General features: G+C 38.4%; 1 protein-coding gene across 3 annotated transcripts in view; it reads right to left on the reverse strand.

Annotated features, from left to right (window-relative positions):
• The window catches only part of jph3b (junctophilin 3b), a 170576-nt gene that overhangs the window by 26094 nt on the left and 128741 nt on the right, over positions 1 to 15741 (reverse strand). For 2 of the 3 annotated variants that reach the window (XM_072596125.1, XM_072596124.1), the window contains exon 3: positions 14837 to 14961. The exons of the other annotated variant lie outside the window; for it this stretch is intronic. In XM_072596125.1, coding sequence (XP_072452226.1) covers positions 14837 to 14961 — 125 coding nt within the window. The remainder of the gene's footprint in view (positions 1 to 14836; positions 14962 to 15741) is intronic. 3 annotated transcript variants of the gene reach the window in all.

A 15741-nucleotide genomic window follows, 5' to 3' on the forward strand; every position in this document is an offset into this window, starting at 1 on the left:
TCTAACACAACAGGTGGGAAGACATTGGTGCATTGGAGCACACTTCTTACTGTGGGGCTGTGAGACAGGAGGTAGTGTCACCAATGATCACCACCATCCTGGCTTGATGAAGGTCTGTGCATCATGATGTTTGGTTTGAGGCACAGAAGTAATGTGAGGAGATGAAGACTTAATGAAAAAGTTGATAGGTGGAAGTCGGTAATATTTGGAGAAGTTGAGAATTGATGGTGTTGACACAAAGGAACATGAAGGTTTGGGGGCAAGTCACCTGGATTAACAGGCTCAGCCTGCGAATCAGTCCATAAAACATAACCTGTGTTGCCTTAAAACCTCATGAAAGTTGCAAATCTTAATGGAAATGAAAATGGCTGCCACCACACTCAAAGTGGGCTGCATAAACATTCCTTTCTCTGCTTATGGAAGTGGTTCAATTTGTGAGCAAGATGAGGCCTTCAAGGGACAATTACATCAATTAAATGCTTACTCAGTACAGGTTTAAGTTACCTTTAATCCCAGAATTCTGCATGTAAAATACATACAGTGACCAACTATGTTGTGTATAAATTCTGGCCACAAGTGAGCTTGATCATGTCATTGATAATTACAAATTGATCATAGTCATCTCCAAAAAGCAGAAGTGATCATAGACAACCTTAATCATGTCATCTGCGGGCCACAACTCACAGATAAGGGTATTGAGCAGGATAAACATCACCTTCAGCAGGATAGAATGACATAGTGTTGCTACTCTGCAACTAATCAGCATTCCAGATTCCAGACTGCAGCCAATTCGATTCACTCCACCTGACATCAAGAAACAGTTGGAGACACTGGCTACTGCAAAGGCTACAGGCCCTGACAACATTCTGGCAATAGTGCTGAAGAATTGTGTTCCCCTAGCCAAGCTGTTCCAAAACAGTTACAACACTGGCATTTACCCAACAATGTGAGAAATTGCCCAGATATGTCCTTTACATAAAAAGCAGGATGAATCCAACCCAGCCAATTATCGCCCAATCAGTCTACTCTCAGTGACCACTAAAATGATGGAAGGTGTCATCAACAGTACTATTGAACAGCAGGTCAGCAATAACCTGCTCACTGACACCCAGTTTGGATTCCGTCAGGGCCACTCAGCTCCTGACCCCATTATAGCCTTGGTTCAAACTTGGTAAAAAGAGCTGAATTCCAGAGGGGAGGTGAGAGTGACAGCCCTTCACATCAATTCTGCATTCAACCAACTGTGACATCAAGTAGCCCTCGCATAACTGGAATTATTGGTTGGAATCATATCTGGCACATAAGAAGATGTTTGTATTGTTGGAGGGCAGTCATCTCAGCTCCAGGACAACTCTGCAGAAATTTTTCAGGGTAGTGTATGAAGCCCAATCATTTTCAGCTGCTTCATCAATGACCTTCCATTCATCATAAAGTCAGAAGTTGAGATGTTTGCTGATGACTGCACATTATCCAACACCATTTGCAACTCTTCAGTTATTGAAGCAGTCCATGTTCAAATGCAACAAGATCTGGACAATATCCAGACTTGGGCTGACCAGTGGCAAGTAACATTCGCACCACACAAGGGGCAGGCCATGATCATCACCACTAAGAGACAATCTAACCACTGCCCCTTGTCATTCAGTGGTTTTACTATCATGAATCCCTCACTATGAACACCCTTGGGGTTACAATTGTCCAGAAACGCAACTGTATTTGCCACATAAACACAGAAGCTACAACAACAGGTCAGAGGCTAGGAATACTGTAATGGTTAACCCATCTCCTGACTCCCCAAAGTCTGTCCACCATCAACGAGGCACTAGCCAGGAGTGTGATGGAATACTCCCCACTTGCCTGGATGGGTGCAGCTCCAACAACACTCAAGAAGATTGGCACCATTCCAGACAAAGCAGTCCACTTGATTGGCATTACATCCACTCATTCCAGCACTGACACTCAGTAGCAGTAATGTGCACTATCTACAAGATGCACTGCAGCAATTCACCAAAGATCCTCAGACAGCACCTTCTTCTAAACTCACAACCACTTCCATCTCAAAGGTCAAGGGCAGTCATTACTTGGGAAAACCACCACATACAAGTTCCTCTCCAAGGGACTCAGCTTCCTGATTTGGAAATATATCATCATTCCTTCACTGTCACTGGGTCAAATGCCTAGAATTCCCTCCCTACTGGCATTGTGTGTCACCCCACAGCAGATAGACTGCAACAGTTCAAGAAGGCAGCTCACCATCATTTTCTCAAGGGCAACTAGGGATGGGCAATAAATGTTGGCCAATCAGTGACACCCACATCCCACAAAAATGAACAGAAAAGGACTTAATCAACACCCACTTCCAATCATTGGGTGAAATCCTAATTTGTTGGCTATAAATTTATTGTTTTTTTGTAAAGCAAATCACCCAGTTTATTCCTAGAAGCAAGTTTTGTTAGTCTTTTCTTCACTCCTCCTACTGTTTGATAAAGGTTAGCTTTAACAACTGACACAAAAATTGGTGGTATAGTGGACAGCAAAGAAGGTTATCACAGCTTAAAACAATCTCGATCAATTAGGTCAATGGGCTGAGGAGTGGTAAATGGCGTTTAATTTGGATAAATGTGAGGTATTCCATTTTGGTAATACAAACAAGGACAGGACTTATACAGTTAATGGTAGGCCCTGTGTAGCGTTGTTGAAGAAAGTGACAAAAGGATTCAGGTGCATAACTCTTTGAAATTTACATCACAGGTAGATAGGGTGGTTAAGAAGGCATTTAGCTGGCTTGCCTTCAATGCTCAGATCTTTGAGTATAGGAGTTGGGGCGTCATGTTGAAGTTGTCCATGACATTGGGGAGGCCTCTTCTGGAGTAATGTGTGCAGTTCTGGATGCCCTGTTATATGAAGGATGTTATTTAACTGGAGAGGATTCAGAAAAGATTTGCAAAGATGGTGCCAGGAATGGAGTGTTTGAGATATTAAAATAAAATGGAAAGAATGGGAGTTTTCACTGGACCATAAGAGGTTGAGAGGTGACCTCACTGAGGTCTATAAAATCATGAGGGGCATAGATAAGGTGAATGATAAGTACTTTTCCCTTCGGTGGGGGACTTCAAAACTAGGGGGCATATTTTTAAGGTGAGAGGAGAAAGGTTATAAAATCATGAGGGACAACCTTTTTAGATAGGGATTGATTTCTGTGTGGAATGTACTGTCAGGAGAAGTGGTGGATGCTGATACAGTTGCAATATTTAAAAGGCATTTGGATAAGTCCAAGAATAGGAAAGGTTTGGAGGGATATGGGCCAAGCGCAGGTAGGTGGGACTAGTTTGAGAGTGTGGTCGGCATGGACCAGTTGGACCAAAGGGTCTGTTTCTGTGCTATTTGACTCCAAGACACAAAATTATGCTTGCTCATTAAACAATGACAAAGTGTTATGCAACATAGGGCATTGGAAGGAGTAGCACTCCTGCAGACAGTATGCTAACATTTTATGGTGTTAATGATAGATTGCCTCTGTAGCCCATTCCCATAGCTGCTGTTCTTTGCCAGTCGATCAGACAGGTGACAATGTAAGGAGATAATACATTTACAAATATGAGATTCTGTTTCCAAGGAAATGTTACTTGTGCTACCAGTGTGCTCTCAGAAGCAAATCTCTCCCACTACATGTGCCATGGGGTGATACTCCAAGCTGGCAGCGTTTTACTTTGTGCACAGCTGAGTTTTAAATATGGTGCCAGTGCTGCGAATCCCAGAAGATCCCAGCAGTGGCAAGTACTTGTACTATTGTGAGTGCACAGCAGTGTGATCATGTCTTTGGGGGGGTGCACTGCTTGTATAATAAAGTGAGCAGCAGAAAATTGCATGAGATGATTTGCTGAAGCTCCTGGAGAGAAATGTTTCATTCATACGCCATGAAATTGACAATTAGGACTGAATTTTACCAAAAATCAGCTAAGTATCTGTATAAATCTGTAAAGTACAGTTTACTGATCTTTAAATTCCATCTGATAAATTCCTCCTTTTAACATTTTATCTTTCTGTGTGATGGGACCAAGTAAATTCATGAAGGCTGTTTGCTTGACATCACATGTTTATTATCTCTCAGAGTTAGCAAGTAATAAAATTGTTCTTTCTTTCATTCTAGAAAAACTTGTGACTGGTTCCCTATTCCTTGCAATAAAACGTTACATTTTAATATGTGAAATGTATAGCCTCATGCTAGAAAGAACTTAAGTCAATCTTGTAACCAACCAAAGAAGCTGAAAAGTGGGGATTGGACCACCCCTCCTCTCACCTGATCAGAATATCTTTTTCTAAGCCTATACACAAAGAAAGTGAAAATTAGAGGGATAGAGTGATTACTCTCCTATCCTAGAATTCAACTTACCCCATGAAAAATTATGTGAAAAAGGTTGCTGCCCAGGCCTCAGTGAATTCCATGTGACTATACAACAAATATTGTAATTGCACTCAAATACTCATAATGGGAAATTTATTGCTAAAACATTCTGCTGAGTTTCAGCAATCAATCCCAAAACCGACATCTTTCTACCTAAGCACAGATCAGAATGGCAACCAGCTAAAACTTGCTGACTGGGATTTCGTGATTGGCAGGTTGCAAGAAACTGTCAAAGTTTCAATATACTCAGCAATTTAATTCAGATGCTGACACTGAGCAAGAGAGGAACAGAATCTTCACGTGACAATAAATAAAGAATTAGACCTTCTGGCACTGAGGAACAAAATAATCAGAGCCAAGCTGATTATATCCTTTATTTTAAAACAAAAGGTTTAAGTAGGTGAAAACTCTGCGCTACCTTTAAAATCAGCTGAAATTACAAAACGTGCAGCTTATGAATTCAATCTATCACTGCAAATACCAATGGGCCAGCCTTATTTTATTTATGATTCCCTACTTCAGAATATTAGCACAACCAATGTTATGTTTTACAAAATTTGCTATTACACGATGAAGTTTGGCAAATTAGTTAGATTAGTGCTGTATGAACACATCCGAGATTTCTCTCACTCCACAGGTTAGGCAGGAACATCATTAATTTATTCTTAAATGTCTACTAAAACAGTCGAGAAATACTTTAGGTGAATACCCAGATTAATAGGTCAAGGGATCATTTCAAAATCTTATTATTCTTTGTTAAAATTTTCAGAACATAATTTCAGCCATTTAAATTGGAACAGGAGTAGGCCAATCAGCCCATCAAGCCTGTTCCATGATTAAATGAGAGCATGGCTGATCTGTGATCTAACTCCATATATCTGTCCTTGGCCCATATGCCTTAATACCTTTGCTTAACAAAACTTTATCTATCTCAGATTTAAAATTAACAACTGCTCCAGCATCAACTACCATTTGTTGAAAAGAATTCTAAACCGCTACCATCCTGTGTGTAAAAGTGAATAGTCAGACGTTAACTTTTAGACTGTATTTCTTAGACCTAGAATCCCCAGCCTGTGGAAATAGTTTATCTTCATTCAGCCTGTTTTTTTCCTGTAAGTGCCTTGAAAACTTTGATAAGATCATGCCTTAACCTTCTAAAACTTTGAGACAAAATAGGCCTAATTTGTCATAACTTAACCCCTGAAGTCCTATATTGGACTCCTTCCAAGACCAATATTTCCTTCCTGAGGTGTGGTGCCCAGATCTGCTGATGGTACTCTAATTGGGATCTAACTAGGGTTTTATATAACTGCAGCAGAACTTCTGCATCCTTGTAGTCGAGTACTCTAGGTATAAAGGCGTTCTCGATTATTTTTTGCATGTCTTTGTGATATTTTAAAGATCTATGCACCTGAACCCTCATCCACTAGACATCCACTTTTTTCACTTCATAGCCTCCAGAAAGAACCCTGATCTAACCTTCTTGGACCAAAATGGCTAATGTCACACTCGCTCACAGATTTGTCAGATTACATAGAAGTGCAGCGACACAAAGAATAGTAATCCTGCTTCACAAAGCAGTTAAAGATCAATTTTGATTAGATTCCCGACAGTGTGGAAACAGGCTATTTAGCCCAACAAGTCCACACTGACCCTCCAAAGAGTAACCCACCCAGACCCATTCCCCTATATTTACCCCTGACTATTGCACCTAACACTATGGGCAATTTAGCATGGCAAATTCACCTAACCTGTACATCTTTGGATCATGGGAGGAAATCCACACAGACACTGGGAGAATGTGCAAACTCCACACAGACAGTTGCCTGAGGCTGGAATTGAACCTAGGTCCCTGGCACGGTAAGGTAGCAGTGCTAACCATTGAGCCACTGTGCTACCCAATTTGCTCCTGTGAGTTTAATGCTCCACGAACAATTGTCTGAAAGGAAATTAATTTTTGTCAGAGAGGAGTATTCTTAACTATTTGGAATTATTCCAGCATCAATTCATTTAGGTTATCTAGAATCTGCAAATTTTTTTATTCATTCACAGGATCTAGTGCCACTGGCCAGGCTTGATTACCCATTCCAAATTGCATTGCTGTGGGTATGGAGTCACTCATAGGTCAGACCAAGTAGTGATGGCAGTTCCCAGTTCTAAAGGACATTCATGAACCAGGTTTTTTTTTCCCTGACAATCAAAAATGGTTTTGTGGTCATCATTAGACTCCTAATACCAAATATTTATTAAATTCAAATTCCACCATCTGCTGTGGCAGGATTTAAACCTGGGTCTCCATAATGTTACATGGATCTCTGGTTTAAAATGATTGATAATACCACTAGGCCATCACTTCCCCATAATGCACACAGACAAGGCTTACTGGGTTTGATACATGTTCAACATGTAATTTAATAAAAATGATGTTTTTGGTGATGTTGGTGTTATTACCAAAGTATTTTTTTTGTATTATTCTTTTCTGTTAAAGCTGTTCTCTATTTTCATTTCCCTTTGCAATGTTATTTAATATTTTTATTGTGCAAAAGAACAAAAATATGTTGAATGATACGTAGAGTGTGCTGAGTAATCCAGGATGGAGGATGGGAAAAAAATTATTGCTGTAAGAGTTGCCCCTTTTTTAAGCTAATTTAGGTGTTGGAGGTGACTTTCTCAAATTCCAGGAGCAGCAATTACTGTTATATATGCTGTTGCATTGTTTTGGAACTTTGGATATATGAATATAGATACAAGGTTTAATTTTCATTTATATGAACTTGTTAATGGAATCTTAGAGCCATAATAATATCATAGTGTATTGAATTGAAAAGCAGGTGCTACATACAACTGGATTGCTCCCTTTGAGTACATGATTGTAATGAAAACTGTTGAATTCTGTGTATCCTTCTCTAAAATAGAAACTTCAGGTCTCTAGAGTACTGAATCAGCTATGCAAGTCTGATTGTTTTACTTGTTTTAAAAATATTTCCTGTAGGAGACAATCATCAATTTTCTACCAAGTAAGATGTTTTGCATGTGTGATAAAGAGTTACAAATATAATTCTAGGTTTTTTGAGGCAAAGATTATTTTGCAGTCAGTTCTGTTCAAAGATAATAATCTATTATTACTACCTGAGCCATGGCATAAGATAAATAAGATTAGAGAGTTGAATGTTTGGCTCAAAAATTGGTATGAAACAAATGGAATTCAGTTCATGAGACACTGGCATTATTATTGGGGGAAATGGGAGCTGATATTATTGGCACAATTTTCACTTGCACCATGCCCTGACCAGTGTTTTCCTGAGTCATAGGGAGATGTACCAGGCAGAGGTATACTTCTGAGGATCTATGAAGCTCTGGTCAGACCACATTTAGAATATTGTGTGCAGTTTTGGGCCCCATATCTCAGGAAGGATGTACTGGCCCTGGAGCGTGTTCAGAGGAGGTTCACAAGAATGGTCCCAGAAAAGAAAAGCTTGACATATGAGGGATGTTTGAGGAATCTGGGTCTATACTTGATGGAGTTTAGAAGGATGAGGGGAGATCTAATTGAAACTTACAGAATACTGAATGGCCTGGACAGAGTAGCTGTTGGGGAAAATGTTACCATTGATAGGAGAGACAATACCTGAGTACACAGCCTTAGAGTAAAGGAAAGAGTTTTTAGAACGGAGGTAAGGAGAAAATTCTTCAGCCAGAGAGTGGTGAATCTATGGAATTCATTCCCACAGAAGGCTGTGGAGGCCAGATCATTGAGTGGATTTAAGACTGAGATAGATAGGTTCTTGATTGTCAAGGGGATCAAGGGTTATGGGGAAAAAGTGGGAGAATGGAACTGAGAAACTTATCAGCCATGATTGAATAGCAGAGCAGACTCGATGGGCTGAATGGCCTAACTTCTGTACCTATGATGTTATGCTCATCTAACTAGGGCAGTAGAGAAGACTTAAACGATGAGAGGAGATGTGGTAAAATTAAGAGAAGGGGCAGGATACAAAGCAAGATAGTGACATAGGTAATGATGACCAGACTGTGGCAGCAAGGGGCAGAATATATACAACTAAGAACACACAGGATGATAAAACCAGAATGGTCAAAGGTTGACAGTGAAAACTGTATCTGAAAATATGCACCATTCATAACAAAGCCAACAAATTGATTGCTCAAGTAGAGGTAGACATGTACAACCTGAAAGACATGATTACAAAGTGTCCAAGGCTGAGACCTAAACACTCGAGGCTATGTGACATTTCAGAAGGCTAGAAAACTAAGAAAAGGTAAAAGGTGGTTCAGTTAATTAAGGCTGACATTAGTTCAGTAGTGAGAGATGATATTACTTAGAAGATCAAAATATAAGTTTGGGTAAAAATATGAAATAGCAAAAGTCACTTGTAGGAGTAGTTACAGACCCCTAACAGTAGCTATCTTGTAGAATAAATATTTAGGCCTTGTTCATAGTATCTAAAATAATTATAACTTAATATGGCATGCAAGGATTATCTCATGAGGAAAGATAGAATGGGTCAGGCTTTTACCTATTGATGTTTAGATGAATGAAAGGTGAAACATATAAGATCCTGAGGGGTATTGACAGAGTGGAAGCTAAGAGAATGTTTACCATTGTTGAGTTTATAACTAGGGGACACAATTTAAAACTTAAAGGTCTCTTGTTTAATACTATAATAAGAATTTTTTTTCCTCTGAGGGTTCGTCATCTGCAGAATTGTCTTCACCAAAAAGCACAAGATGCTGGGCCATTGAATATATTCACTGCTGAATTAGATTTTTGCTCAGCAAAAGAATCAAGAATTGTGGGGAATGGACAGAAAAGTGGAGGTGAAGCCACACTCAGATCAGCCATGATATTATCAAATGAAGCAGCAGCCCCTAGGATATAAACACCCTTCCCCTACTCCTAACTCTTGTGTCCTTGTGACAATAATAAACAAAGATTCAATCAAATTGAGTTTACCATTTTAGCTGAGGTAGACTTGGGATGTGCATCTTTGCTCATCCCCTGAGAGTTAGAGAAAATGGCAAAAGCAAACCAGCACTGACTATAATTGGCAAGAAATGACTCAGGATGAAATATCAGCAGGAACAGACTGCCTTTAAAAACAGTACAGAAAATATACTATACCAAACAGAAAAACAATTTTAGAGCTCTAGTATGTTCACATATAATTTTTAATAAGTCAAATAGTTTTGACAATTTATAACACTTTATATAATATAATTCATTAAGTAAGATAGGAAATGCATAAGAAGAATACAATAACTGTATAAGTCTAGGATAGATGTTAACCAGAAGTTAAGAAAACAAAGCTGCCAAATCATTTGAAAAAAGACTACAGTCAGCAGAAGACTGGTATTAGTGCACTGCACAGGAAGATGAAGCTCCGTTAACTTAGTAATTAGCTTGCTCCTCAATTAAAGAAGTTGTATATTTTTCTACTCAGGTTGTCCAAGATATATACTGGTACAGGAGAAGCTTAAGTGCTTCCTGTTATTTAGCTATATAAATTGAAAAGATACAATTGTACCAAGACTGGGACCCTGGAAACTGAGCTCCATTAGGTTCAACTGAACTGTTGCATTGATGTTGTTCTAAAACCTACTTTTGGATATTTAAATATTACATTGAAAATAGTATTCATATTTGAAACATAGAAGTGCTGAAATTAAATACTTATGAGTAATATGCCAAACTCTAACATGTTTAGTTCATTATAAATTTGCAGAAATCAAAAGTCAAATATTTCCTCATCAATGCTATACTTGAGTCCTGTTGATACTTGTTTTGTACAACACTGAATCTTTCTGGTTATAATGGTTTATACAGGACAATTCAAGAACAGAATTGGGCTTTGCAAATATAAGGTAAAGCTAAAATATATTGTATTATTTTCACATTCAAAATAATTCCTGCTATAAGATTTTTTTTCAGGCTTTAATATGGAAACATTAAGTCAGGGCTGAAATAAAACCACTTGAACTCACTCATAGCATCTACCATTAAAATCAAATTGTAACAAAAGGTTAATACTTTGTCACTGTCAATACAATGTGTTGCAGGGAGACAAGATGTGATTTTGTGCTTCAGTAATTCTCAAGTCAGGATCTTTGTACTTTAACCTGAGCTTTTGGGGAAATGCTAAATTGGAATAGTTAGCATTATGGGATGGAATGGTAATTGGGTTAAGTGAGAAGCAGTTGGAAAGGCAATTAATTGAGTTTCTCTGTCAATTTTATTCTTCTGTTAGTTGCTAGGTTGAAAGCAGCATTGGCAGAGGATTGGCAGTATGTTATCTAACCTGCTTTTTGCATATGGATTGTTTTATGGTACAAGTGTATATAGAGTCATAGAGACGTACAACACGGAAACAGACCCTTCGTTACAACTCGTTCATGCCGACCAGGTATCCTAACCTAATCTAGTCCCATTTGCCAGCACTTGGTCCATGTCCCTCTAAACCCTTCCTATTCATATACCCATCCAGATGCCTTTTAAATGTTGCAATTATACCAGCCTCCACCACATCCTCTGGCAGCTCATTTCATACATGCACCACCCACTGCATGAAAAAGTTGCCCCTTAGGTCTCTTTTATATCTTTCCCCTCTCACCCTAAGCCTATGCAATCTAGTTCTGGACTCCCCCACCCCAGAGAAAAGACTTTGTCTATCTATCCTATCCATGCCCTTCATGATTTTATATACCTCTATGAGGTCACCCCTCAGCCTTCAACGCTCCACGGAAACAGCCCCAGCCTAGTCAACCTCACCCTCTAGCTCAAATCCTGGTAACATCCTTCCATCTTTTCTGAACCCTTTTAAGTTTCACAACATCCTTCCGATAGCAAGGAGACCAACATTCCAAACATGGCCTAACCAACATCCTGTATAGCTGCAACATGACCTCCCAACTCCTCTATTCAATGCTCTGACCAATACAGGAAAGCATACCAAATGCCTTCTTCACTGTCCTATCTACCTGCAACTCTACTTTCAAGGAGCTTTGAAACTGCTCTAGAAGGTCTCTTTGTAGATCAAAACTCCTTAGGACCTTACCATTAAGTGCATTAGTCCTGCTAAGATTTGCTTTCCCAAAATGCAGCACCTCTCATTTATCTAAATTAAACTCCATCTGCCACTCAGCCCATTGGCCCATCTGATCAAGATCCTATTCTAATGTGAGGTAACCTTCTTCGCTATCCACTACACTTCCAATTTTGGTGTCATCTGCAATCTTACTAACTATACCTCCTAGGTTCATTTCCAAATCATTTATGTAAATGACAAAAAGTCGTGGACCCAGCACTGATCCTTGTTGCACTCCACTAGTCACAGGCCTCCAGTCTGAAAAACAACCCTCCACTGCCACCCTCTGTCTTCTACCTTAGAGCCAGTTCTGTATCCAAATGGCTAGTTCTCCCTGTATTCCCTGAGATCTAACCTTGAAAGAAAGTAAATGAAAAAATGGAGGTGTGAAATAAATGTTCAGATTTAAAATGTTTTTGCCTAAGAATACTGAAGTTTGAGCACTATTTTAACCTTTTAATGTACACATACACTATTTTGTTCATAGTGATTACTGAAGTGATCAGCTCAATCAGAGTAATAATGTTTAATTTTGCTGCTAATTAAATTCATAGAGATGTTAACTTTTTGCTCCAAGATTCCATATCATTCATACTCATTCTAAAATCAGGACAGCTCACCTGGCATGAAGTTATTTCTATTAATGCACTGAATGCAAAGTTTTCAAATATGATTTGCAGTGGTATTCCAATGAATCTCCATGAATATATTGAAATGAAGGCCAATAGCACTGCACACCAAATTTCCTGCTTTTACCCTTGCAATGATTACATTAAAGTAAAAAATATGAGGGTGTCATGCTGGCTCAGTGGTTAGCACTGCTACCTCACAGAACCACAGAATTCAATTCCAGCCTTGGGTGATTGTGTGTGTGGAGTTTGCATGTTCTCCCCATGTCTGTGTGAGTTTATGCTGGGTGCTCTGGTTTCCTCCTCCAGTCCAAAGATGTGGTGGTTAGGTGTATTGGGCCATGCTTAAATTGTCTGTAGTCTCCAGGGATATATAGGCTAGGTGGATTAGCAATGGGAAATGTGGGGGTTATGGGGATAGGGTGTGAGGTTGGATTTGGGTGCAATGCTGTTCAGAGGGGTTATGTGAACTCAATGGGCCAAACAGCCTTTTTCTGCGTTGTAGGTATTCTATAAGGTGTAGCTCTTACCAGGTGAAACTAGCAGGATTCAAATCTCCTGTGCAGGAAGACACTGCAAAGTTTGAATAGCAAGCATTGCAACTGGGATCAACTTCAGAAGTGTTCTTTCTTTTGTTTTGAGCAATGACAACCTTGGACCTCTTTCTAGCTATCTAGGAGTGACACCACTGGTGAAAAATTTGATCATTCCTCCACCAAGTGTAAGCTTTTCAGGTATTGGTATTTCTCAGGCCATTATCATAAAGAAAGAAGGACTGAAGACAGCAAATTGACACAATGTTTCAGGAGGATGTATTCCAACATATCACTCCTTCCAACCACCCAAACATTACAGAGAAAATACAAATTCTGTGACGGCAGTGGTGAGGAGATCTTTGCTGAACGGCTGCACCAAAAAGACAAAAGAGTAGCTTTTTTACCTACTTCATATTAATTAGCAGGACCGTTGTCTGTAACTATAATGGTAACAGCAATATTTAGCGTATGGCTTAGGATCAGTTCAGGAAGGGACAGCAATCTTTGTGTTTCAGTTGGCATCCATTGGCTGACACTTTTTTTTGCAGAGTTGGGGAATTTACCCTGTATGGCATCGTAATAAGGTAGCAGTGAGATACAGCCATTGTTTTGCTGCTCCAACAGTTAACTTGGTCAGCAGAGAGAGAGATTCCTTTTTATGAACGGCTAAGTTGTGTGTGACAAAGAACGCTAGAAATCAGTGTAATTTAATAGAGGAAGTCATGGTGCATTCATTTTTCAAAATTCAACCACCCCTGAACTCCGAAGGAGAAGCTCACGTTAACAGATTGTCATTTATTCCCTAGCTGCTCCCATTATTGCTCCAAAGGATAATTACCTTAGGAATTACACAGGAACACTATTACAAGATCATGCCTCAGTAAGAATGCTTGGAAACATTAAGTGATGATTCTTGTTGTCCTACAAGTCAGGATAAGCTGTGCAATTATCCCCAGCTCCTGTGCCCATAAACATATGCCTTAATATGTCTCATATAATGTTGAAATGCAATAGCCTGAATTGGAATATCCAGGAGATAGTGAATGGAGAGCATTAGGATGATCAGCATCATGAGAGGGTTCCTTGTTTGCTGCTGCAAAGACAATCCAGACTCAATTAATCAATGAATTTATTCCCATCACTTTCAAATAAGAAGCAAAACCTTAAATTCATTATTTCAATCAGGCCTAAAAAGCAATTCCTCAATGGAATAATGCTTTGCTTTGGAACTAATCCTTCCCACTCCCACAAACATATTACATACATATATAATCTATATGAAGACTATTAATTAAGTTGCTCTCCACTAATGAAACTCACTGACAAAATAGTCAAGGGGAACAAATCAGAACCAAACAATGCTATAACTGTCACAGTCAGCTAACATTTGCCTTTCTGTTTTCCAGTCATTACTGTGCTTGTAAATAAAACAGAGGAAGGTATGAAAATGCAAAAGGAAGAATAAGAAAAGGGAAGATTAAAAATAGAAAGAAAGACGAACAAAATAAATAAATCAGCAGAGACGAAGATGAAAGATATGAAATGGAGAAAGAAGCATGGTGAAAAAATAAGATATTACATTTTGCAAGGACTTCAAGAAAAGTATGGTTTAACTTTACTATTCTACAATTAGAAAAAGAATTAGCAATTAGACTACTGCTCTAAAAGGATGGATTCTGTTTTACTGTAAATAAATTACAGTAATACAAAATCCACAAAAGGTATAGTATTAATAATACGTGAATTATTTTATCAATTTTACTGAAACCTGAAATCACCAGCTTGAGATCAATATTGTCTCTGGTGCACTGGAATTCATTTCATGTGGGTTCCACTTGAACATAACATCTTGACTGCATACTGAGTACTAACACCTCGGTACAGTGTTATGGTATTACACAATCAAGCTGTTCCTCTTCTGATTAAATATTAAATCAAGCTGCCCGTATGCTACTGAAAGCATGCAATATAAATGTCTTGTCAATATTCACAGATCTCTTGGTAATATTTCCCAGAACAAACCTTCATTCCATGGTATCAGGGAATCTAGTACCATAATTTGATTCTTATTAGAACACTTACTGTCCTGTGTTTTGTAAACTGAATAATTCAATTCAGTTGTTAGTAGGCTAACAGAAACACAATATTTTTGTTTAACATACTGACCATTGCCCGGGTGTTGGGTGGATGGTGAGAACTCTTTGGCAGTGATCCTCGCAAGCTGCGCTTCATCCTGAGCTTTTTGAGCAGCTGTTTCAGCCACCTCCGATTTTGACTTAGCATGAGATGTCCTGGAAGAAACATAAGGAAATGTAGCTCTTTAGAGCTGTGATAACTACTTATGACATTTTGTAAAAAATCACAGCACAATTGTGCCTGATCTATAACATTCTATTATCATGCTGATTGTAAAAACATATTGGAGATAGATTATCCATTTGACTGTCATTACTGTTTTATCTTAAATAAACAGGCAGCTGCATCATTAGCCCTTACTGTAACAGACTAGGAAAATTATGTTTTTAAGCCTCTTAATAGCTTTACTAATTTTCTACATCATATGCTGGATCATAAAATGTTTCTATCCTTTGTTTGCCAAAATACCAATTCTAGGGCTACTAGGAGAAATTACATTGGCATATGAACAAATCAATTGCCTCTGACAGAAACTTAAGATTTCCCTCAAAGTTGAACTTTTTACTATGCAAATACTTGATTTTTAAGAAATAAAGAATTATATCCTTGAAAAATTAAATCCATCTTTTGACATGAAGATAATCATTTAGGAGCATATTTAAAAAATAATCTTTAATAAAAAATTAATACAATGAAATATTCAGGCTATATAATTATAATGAAATAATTATATCGCTTGAATAACAAAAACCCATTCACAAAGTTAACTTATTTGCCAAATTCTGCATACCTTCCAGGAAAACTGTCACCTCAAAACTTTTGTGAAAGAGTGAGAAAAATAAATTTTAAATAATCTATATCCGAAATTTGGCACTTAATTCTGCAACTTGATTCATTTTACTTTTCTCATATAATAAATGATGTTGATGAAGATC

The sequence above is a fragment of the Chiloscyllium punctatum genome, chromosome 26, assembly GCF_047496795.1.
Source record: "Chiloscyllium punctatum isolate Juve2018m chromosome 26, sChiPun1.3, whole genome shotgun sequence".
Classification (NCBI taxonomy): Eukaryota; Metazoa; Chordata; class Chondrichthyes; order Orectolobiformes; family Hemiscylliidae; genus Chiloscyllium; species Chiloscyllium punctatum.